This window comes from Nicotiana attenuata, chromosome 2 (genome assembly GCF_001879085.1).
Source record: "Nicotiana attenuata strain UT chromosome 2, NIATTr2, whole genome shotgun sequence".
Lineage (NCBI taxonomy): Eukaryota > Viridiplantae > Streptophyta > Magnoliopsida > Solanales > Solanaceae > Nicotiana > Nicotiana attenuata.
Window position 1 is genome coordinate 57,886,140 of NC_031990.1, and position 9,200 is coordinate 57,895,339.

Genomic DNA, 9,200 nt, shown 5'->3' on the forward strand with positions numbered 1-9,200 from the left:
ATCCCAGCTTGAGTAATACGAAGAACCAAGCGCAAAAGGAAGAAACGATTAAAGAAGACAAACAAAGAGCCAAAATATTTGCCATCAACCGGATATTACGGCCCGAATCATGCTCGATATTAGCCGTAGATCGTGTTTTCATGAGAAAAACAGAAGGAAAGGACTTTTATCTTATTTTGTATGGGGTTAAAATTCCCCTACTATATAAAGGGAGAACCTTTTCATTTTTTGGGTCAATGTTGACACGCATATCAAAGCAATAAAGTTTACTTTTGCCCTTTCGTAATTATTCAAGTGTTCTTCAGTTGTCCATCCATCTAGTTGTTACCGAGCTCCATTCCAAGGGCTCAATTGGGACTGGTCCTTAGCGTTTGAATCTAACGCCAGGCTTAATTATTTTGTCACATTTGGTTTGATCGTTTTGCCTCTTTTTAATTCAATACTTCAACTGGTCAAGGGATATGGGAGGAAGAATATCTCTCCAAGATGCATGCTCAAAATAGATATGCAAAAGGCATACGACTCTGTGGAATGGGTGTGTATTGAACAAGTATTGAGGTTACTGAACTTCCCTGAAATATTTGTGAAGTAGATAATGGCCTGCATCACAACTGTGTCCTATTCTGTGTTAATCAATGGTAAGCCATCTGTACCATTTGAAGAAAGAAAAGGTTTAAGGTAGGGAGATCCACTATCCCTTTTGCTATTTGTTTTAGCAATGGAGTACCTAAGCAAGTCTTTGGAAACACTGAAGGGCAATAAGCAGTTTAAGTTCCATCCAAGGTGTGCCAAATTCAACCTAGTTCAACCGGGATTTGCATATGACTTGCTCCTATTTTGTAGAGGTGATATTCAATCGGTCTAGATGTTGCACAAGCACTTCCAAATGTTCTCAGCAGCCTCGGGTCTAATTGCTAATCCAAACAAAAGCAGCATTTATTTTGGTGGTGTGAACAACATGATTCAGCAGCAAATTATGGACATACTGGGCTATACTAAAGGTGAACTACTGTTCAGATATCTAGGTGTTCCTTTGAGCACAAAGAGACTGTCTGCCATTCAATGTGAACCCTTAATAGAGCGGATGCTAAGCAGAATTCAAAGCTGGACCACAAAGTTTCTGTCATATGCTGGAAGAGCAATCCTAGTCAAGAGTGTGCTATTTGCTATACAAACTTTCTGGGCTCAGATCTTCATATTGCCCAAGAAAATTGTCCATTTCATACAAGCAATTTGTAGAAGGTTCCTATGGACAGGAAATGTTGAACCAACAAAGAAGGCTTTGATAGCCTGGGACAAACTGTGTGCACCAAAAGTAGCTGGGGGATTGAACTTCATCAATGTGGAGCTATGGAACAAGGCAGCCATTTGCAAGTTACAATGGAGTATTTGTACAAGGAAAGAGAAAATGTGGATTCAATGGGTGCATACTTACTACATAGAGGAGAACACAGTCTGGAATACAGAACCAAAGAATGCATCATGGGCCATACAAAAGATTTTCAAAGCAAGGAACAACTTTGCAAATGCAGGGCTCTTAGAAGAAGATGTTCAGAAGATGGAGAAATGTTCTGCCAAGCAACTATACAGAACCATGCAACGAGACTTTCCTAAGGTGACATGGTGGAAACTAGTATGCAACAATTAGGGACAGCCCAAGTGGATATTCATTTTAAGGTTGGCAATTCAGCAAAGACTTGCCAACGGTTTGCACCGATGATCCATCAGCCCGGAGAGAAACTCCACTCAGTCTTATCCCCGTGGCCCTTCATGAAATGGGGAATGGACATAGTCGGCCCTCTACCAACGGCCCCAAGTAAAGCTAAATTCATTTTGTTTATGACTGATTATTTTTCTAAATGGGTGGAAGCATAGGCCTTCGAGAAGGTCAGAGAAAAGGAAATTATTGACTTCATCTAGGACCAAATCATATGTCGGTTCGAGATGTCTGCCGAGATTGTATGTGACAATGGAAAGCAATTCGTCGGCAACAAGGTAACGGATTTCCTCGAAGAACATAAAATAAAGAGGATCTTATCAACACCGTACCACCCAACCGGAAACGGACAGGCCGAGTCAACAAACAAAACTATCATCCAAAACCTAAAGAAAAGGTTGGACGATGCAAAAGGAAGATGGAGAGAAGTTCTACCTAAGGTCCTTTGGGCATATCAAACGACATCGAAGTCCAACATAGGGGCCACCCCGTTCTCTTTAGTATATGGCTCCGAGGCCTTAATCCCTGTCGAAGTCGGAAAGCCCAGCGCCAGGTTTCGGCATGTATCACAGGAGTCAAATTACGAGGCTATGAATACTAACCTCGAGCTATTAGATGAAAAATGAGAGGCAGCACTTGTTCGGATGGCCCTGTAGAAGCAAAGAATTGAGAGATACTACAATAGAAGGACCAACCTTTGACACTTTGGAATTGGGGACTTAGTTCTACGGAAAGTTACCCTCAATACTCAAGACCCAAATGAAGGGAGACTAGGCCCAAATTGGGAAGGACCTTACCGAGTCATCGGAGTTGTCGGTAAGGGATCTTACAAACTTAGCACGATGGAAGGCGAACAACTTCCGAACAATTGGAATATATCACTACTCAAGCGATAGTACTGCTAAGGTATGACTTTATCCTTTTGTCCATTTGAATTTAAAACTAATCCATGGCATGTGTTCGATCGAAGATATCGAGGGCACCTTTTTACACGAAGACCTTAGGTTTTAAAGCACGCGTTGCACTCTTTTTCCCTTAGATCGGATTTTGTCCCAAATGGGTTTTATAAAAGGGTATTTACAATGCCTACGAAAGGCCTTACACAAAAGCAAAACAAAGGAACCTAATCTACTTCGGGGTCACATCCTCGGAAGTCGCGTCTTCGAGAACTTCCTCCTCGGGGACTTCGTCCTCATCTCCTCCGCTCTCAGATCCACTAACGGAATCCTCGCTATCGAAGAGCAAAGCGGCAGCCTCTTCTTCCAAAGTTTTTGCTTTTTTAATATCAGCAGAGAGGTCGAAGCCATGAGCATGCACCTCCTCGAGAGTTTCTCTCCGGTATTGTCACCTGGCATGGTCGAGAGCACATGATAACTTAACTTCAGTCACAATGGAGATCTCCTGTGCCCGAGTGTTAGCAACTTTGGCGTCAACTCGATACGAGGACATAAATGCCTCCGCCTGAGATTTGTCCTTCGAAAGCTCAGCGGCTGATTTAGCTTCGAGCTCCTCGATTTTGCGGCTCCGGGCCAAGCTTTCCTCCTTTGCATTTTGAAGCTGGCGTTCGATTGAAGTCAGCTGCTCCCGAAGTGTATCTTTCTCTGAGGAGAGCCAGTCTATGTGTTGTTTCCACCCTAGGGTCTCGGCCTCTTTCATCTTGAGCTCTTCTTGGAGCTTCTCCACCAGCTCGCCCTTCTGCTAGCCTGCAAAAATTAAAGTGTTAATTGATAAATCGAATGAAGACATAACAGACCCCAAAGGCTACACTACCTTTTCGATAAGTTCAGTCTGTTCCTGACGAGCCTTCGCCAACTCAACTCGGAGATCTCTGACCTCTTCCTCTTTCTGTACATAGAGGCGCTTGAGGCCGTCCCTCTCTTCCATCAACTTCTTGAGTTCGGAGCAAGCTTGGCTTGAGATTTGGAAAATGCTTGCCGATGAAGCACCACAGCCTTCACGTAGAGAAAAAGAATCAGACTTAGGAAAACAAGAGTAAAATTCGACTGCAATTATGAGGACAAAACCCTACTTGCTTAAGAAGCCTCTGGGCCTCATCAAAGATAAACGAGGCATCAGGATCAGGACCAACTTCGACCCTGCTAGGCACTCCCGAAAAATATCACTCCCTTCATGGGTCGTTCCCATATCAGGAGTCCTCATGGACTGGGCATCTTGGAACTGCCCTTCAGAGAATACGGGGCCCGGCGGTGAGTCATCTACATTAATTATCCCAAGTAATTTACTTGGGATATTATCCTCTCTTTGGAGGGCCTCGGAATTTGGCTCTTCAGGCTCGCCCACCAAATGTCCCCCGGGACGAGATGCACTTATTCCACCTGATGGCTCCGGGACTCTGCTCGAGCTCCCCTCCAAAATTTCTTTGGTTCGAGATTGAACCGCGCCAGCCACCATCGGTTCAGCGGCTTCGAAGCGTCAATGCTTCCTCTTTTCTGAGCTACCAACAGGCGGTCGTCATCTTCCCTCTCTTCATCCTCATCTCGAAGGCGTTGGGCCATTTTTGGAGATAGGGCCATGGTATCGTCCTTAGGCTTTCGAGCCTTGATTTTCTTTGGCTTCGGGGAATATGCAGGCAACCCCTTTTTCATCTTCTTTTCCTTGGTAGGCTTTGGGATTTCTTCTTCACTGGGCGGGGGCGGCCGCATAGCAACGGCGTCTCCGAGGCCTGCATAATGATAAAGTAAGTATTTCACTAAGAAACATAAATATGTGCACAAGAGAAATTACCATGGTTTTTAGCTTCCCATCGACCCTTGGCCAAATCACGCCAACTGCATTCCGCGTACGAAGAAGTGGAGGCCAGTTGCCGGACCCAGCCTGTAAGGTCCGAGACCTTACCAGGGAACCAAGCAACAGCTACATCATCAGGAAAGAATTAGATCGAGAAAAAGTAGGGAAAGCAGGGTATTAATCACTATCGATAAATTTATACTTATGTTTCATGTTCCACTCCTCGGGGAATGGCATCCTCTCGGCAGGAATCAGATCGGAGGTCCTGAATCGAACAAACCGGCTCATCCATCCTCTGTCCTTGTCCTCATTGATGCTGGAGAAAAGGGACTTCAAGGATCAGCGCTGAAGCTTTATCAAACCCCCTCGATAAAGGCGAGGATTGTATAGCCTGGTCAGGTGGTCAAGGGTAAAAGACACCCCCTCGACCAAGCCCGAGAAATATCTGATCAGATTAACGATGCGCCAGAAAGAGGGGTAGATCTGACCAAGCGTCACCTGGTATTGTTGGCAAAAATCAAGAATTACTGGGTCTATGGAACCCGGAGCTGGATCTGCGAGGCCCAACGTGAAAGGGTAGGTATACATGCTTAAGTACGCTACCTTGTGGGTAGTGATGTCCTCTTCAGGGGAAGGGATCACAACATCTTTGTTCTTTCAATTGCAGTCCTTTTTTACCTGCTCAAGTTCGCCTTCAGTTATTAAGCAGATGTATCGACCTGGTGTTAATGCAGGTTTATCGATTTTAAAATCGGAAGTTAGCTCACATGGCCCGGGAATACACTCCTCGATACGAGGTGGCACCATCGTTCTACCTCTGGCCGGCCGCAACGATGAAGCTTTTTCTTTCTGGGGAACAGTTCTAGATGTCTTAGCCATTGTGGTTGAGAAATTCAAGAGAAGAGAAGAAGTTGATGTTGTAGTAAGAACATATTGGGAAAAGGATGAACTCAGAGAACACTACTAGAAAATTATCCTATGGCAACGGGTTTAAAACTGTTGCTGTAGGCAGCAAATCCGTTGCAATAGACATACAGCAATGGTTTACGGTCCATCCCATCAGGTCGCGTGCCAATAGATATACAATAACGATTTACGGTCGAAGTTGAAGAAGCTAATGAGATTCTAAGGATGATTTGAGAAGTAAAGGTTGCAAAAATTGTGGAATTGGCCTATTTATAGAGGTCACTTAAACGGTTTGGGAAAGCCATATAGCCGACCAGAAGCTGCCTCCAATTAATGACCTTGGGAACTATGCGGAAGTGAGTTTTCAATCACTTCAGCCGCTGACATCATGAGAGTGACATCATGATCGAGGCGACAGAGCATCGAAGATCAAATCGTGGACTATCTGTATACGGTTAAAATCAGGAATGCCCGATTTCTCGAGCTCGAAGGGTTGCCTTAGGTCCCAGTTCAGGATGGATCGAGGTCGAACTCGATAAACCATGCTCAAGTTCGACGACAGAGTACAAGGCCCGAGGATCGAAGTTCGCGATGAGTATCGGAGCCGAGTATGTCCAGCCCAAGATAATATCGTTATGGATTTGTAACAGAATGAGCTAGATTCGTGCCACGTCCCCCAAATCATGGCGTAAATCCGGGAATAGATTTGTACGAACCCGTACTAAGCGGTTAGACAGCTGTCCCAATAAGATTATTTACTATAAATAGAAATGTACCTTATTTAGGGTTCTCCTATTATATAAAGGGGACCCCAATCATTTGTAAAGACATTCAATCATTTGGCAAAGAATATACTCACTTACTTTCTCGCTCATTGTTCATCAGAATTGTCCTTTAGCTTTATTATTCTTGCTTTATTGTTCTTGATCCATCTCGAGGTCACTTTGGCTCGTGGTTGAGACTGACCTACATTTTGGTTTGGTTTTACTTGTTCCTTTCATTTATACTTCAGATTCCTTCGTTACTAATTAGTATTGAACTAAATTACGTATCTTTAAAACCATAAATCAAATTTAATTGTTACTCGTATTTTCGAGATAAACATCTATGTTGGAAAGTTAATATATCACCCGGTTTTTATCACCATATGAAAACATCTTATATTCCTGTTTTGTTAATTTGGCTTGGTGTTTCTTGCCGTTTTGGACAGGAAGTGTTGACCAATAATTTTCAGAATGGCTTGCCTTATGAAGACGGAAAAAAAAAATTGAAAGCTGAATATGGAAATCGTACACGAATCAAGAATTATAGTATGGAAATTTCGAATGAAGTAATTTTACTGTGTGATACATAACAAGTCGGCTCTTTCTCTCGCTGTCTTTTTTTTTTATTTTAAAGTAAGGCCTTTACTTATGTATAGACACACATAACAGTGTTTACTTAACGTAGGATATTCTACTTTAATAAGTTCACTTTGAAATAAGCTTTATGTAGCCGAGGAGATAAGCATTTCTTACAAACCAAAGAAGGTGAATGGTAGCAAATCTATCACACAAAATATGTGAAGGAAAATCCCAAACTCTCTTTGCTTCTCCAAGATTTTCTGATATTACAGAAAAGTTAATTATGCTTGGGTCATTAGCCTCGCAGTGACCATTCGAACATGCTTCATAAGATCCTTTAGCGTCATGCAGAAACTGTCCTCCATCTAAAATGAATTAAAAATGGATTTAAATTATATATACAGAATAGTGTAAAAAATGTGTACTATTAATATTATCTAACATGTGAAAGATGAAGCTTTGAACAATAGAAAGATGAAGCTTCTCAATGGTAAATATAGTGGAGTAAAATTAAAGGTTAATACCTGAGCGACAAGAGTGACATCAATGGCCTGTTTCCCAAATGGCATCATAGAGCTTTGAACAATAGAAAGATGAAGCTTCTCTATTTCGTTATGGATGTTAAGGACGAAGGCATTGTGCCTCTCACAGGTTATTCTGATCAATACATTCTTATCTGAGAATCTTACTTCAATATCTGCGTCGACAGAGGAGCTATGATTGTTTTCATCAGATGAAGAAGAGGAATGATCATCTTCTTCCAGCTGAGATTTATTCACAAACATAACTGATTCCAGGGACCTTGTCTTTTCCTCTTCTTCCAATTGTTTCACCTTTTCCTTAAGCTCTTTCACATGTCTGATTGCTTGTTCAAGAATTGAAGCTTTGTCCACCTACAATTTATAAATGCTAATAATCTTTAGCCTCTCTTTTTGTAATTCTCCCTTTTCTTTTCATTGTTTAGAGTTTAAGTGCTATGAAAAACATTAATTGATAATCTTAAAAAACAAAAAAATTATACTTCCTCCGTTTCAGTCAATTTATATGATATACTATGACTCGGCACGGAGTTTTAAAAAAAATTAAAACTTGTAGCCTTTAATGCCTACAGAGTAAAAGTTTTGTGGAGCTGTAACTATAATAGCTTCTTAGTAAGGGTAAATTAGGTAAATGGAAAGATTAAAGTTAAATTAATTTCAATGTGACATTCTTTTTAGAGCGGACTAAAGAAAGTATATATCGTATAGGGATGCAAATTAATCTGCTATAACTGGTTAAACTACATTTTGCACTATTAGTATATAGCTTAAACCCAATATAAAATAAACATTTAAATTATATACACTTAACGATGTAACCATTTTGTATGTGAACAATACAATATAGTTTAACCTATTATAGTAGATTAATTACCATCCCCATCAAGTTGCCAATATGTGTAATTAACTTAGTATAACCATCTGAGCGTGTATTAATTAGGCGCATCGAAAAACTAATTAATTCTTGTATTTAAAACCGAATTTGAGGCGAAAAATGAATACCTTTTTAAGACCTGGAAGAATGGCTGAAAGTGTAACGAATCTCTGGCTAAGTTTTTCTCGGCGTTTCCTCTCTGCAATAATATGATCTTGATCAACTGAAAGAAATCTCTCTCTTTTCTGACCCTGTCCCAGTTTCTTGGCTAGGCTATCCTTTTGATCGTAGCCACTTTTAGACTTGAGAAATTGAAAATACTTGTGATCTGAATCACGCAAGTACATCTCATCTACTGCTTCTATTTTACAGACTTGGTGATCAGAATACATATTATGCGTAAAAGAAAGCATATTACTATTCATTTTGGGCTGATTTTCCAAAGGGGTAATGAGGGAAAAATCGAACTTGCTGACTTTACTTTTGTTTTCCTGTTTGAAATAATTAGAACGATGAGAACTATCTGGAGATAGAGATAGTTCTCTAATTTCTCCATCCTCTGAAATAGTGGATTTTTGAGTGGTGAAATCGTCAACAGATTTCTTCTCATTTGAGTAATAGGCTCCAGCCTCTCCCTGCAAATCATACAAAACAAATTAAGATTATTTCGTATAATATTATCTAAGGATTAATTTGTTGTATATTCTTACCATTCTTGAAAACCATCTTAGAGATGAATTGTCCATCAAATGGTGAAGTAATTTTGAGAGCTGCTACAAGGCATTAGTCGTGATGCCAGTGCATTATATTTGGACCAAAATTAGTAGGAGGAGAATCTTAAATTAACAGAAAGTTAAAGGGATATTTATTTTCAACCAAAGTGAAAAGGTAGTTGCAATTAGAAATGAATATTTTATATGCCACGAGTGAAATGTTACCATTTTTCAAGTAAAAATGGATATGTTCAGTTCTGGTTTAGCACCACGCAAGCTCGTGATGGTTTCCTAATTGATAAATTAAAGCAAAGTCCAATTTGGAAGATATGCCAAATCGGCCAAAATTATAATGAAAGC

The 9,200-nt window shown here is 40.8% G+C and overlaps 2 protein-coding genes across 2 annotated transcripts; one reads left to right on the plus strand and one right to left on the minus strand.

Annotated features, from left to right (window-relative positions):
* On the plus strand, positions 866–1,648 carry LOC109220087. Its single transcript, XM_019384550.1, has one exon. It carries the CDS (start codon positions 866–868, stop codon positions 1,646–1,648), a length of 783 nt encoding a protein of 260 aa, XP_019240095.1.
* On the minus strand, positions 6,651–8,971 carry LOC109210988 (transcription factor bHLH18-like). Its single transcript, XM_019374477.1, has 4 exons — positions 8,838–8,971; positions 8,256–8,762; positions 7,239–7,607; positions 6,651–7,079 (listed from the first exon to the last, which is right to left on the minus strand). Exons 1-4 carry the CDS (start codon positions 8,871–8,873, stop codon positions 6,996–6,998), a joined length of 996 nt encoding a protein of 331 aa, XP_019230022.1. The 5' UTR covers positions 8,874–8,971; the 3' UTR covers positions 6,651–6,995.

Coding starts and splice junctions, on each gene's coding strand:
- LOC109220087 (XM_019384550.1), top strand. CDS start 866: ATGTTGCACAAGCACTTCCAAATGTTCTCAGCAGCCTCGGGTCTAATT.
- LOC109210988 (XM_019374477.1), bottom strand. CDS start 8,873: ATGGACAATTCATCTCTAAGATGGTTTTCAAGAATG. Junction 8,763..8,837: donor TAAGATGGTTTTCAAGAATG/GTAAGAATATAC, acceptor TATGATTTGCAG/GGAGAGGCTGGAGCCTATTA. Junction 7,080..7,238: donor ATGTCACTCTTGTCGCTCAG/GTATTAACCTTT, acceptor AATTCATTTTAG/ATGGAGGACAGTTTCTGCAT.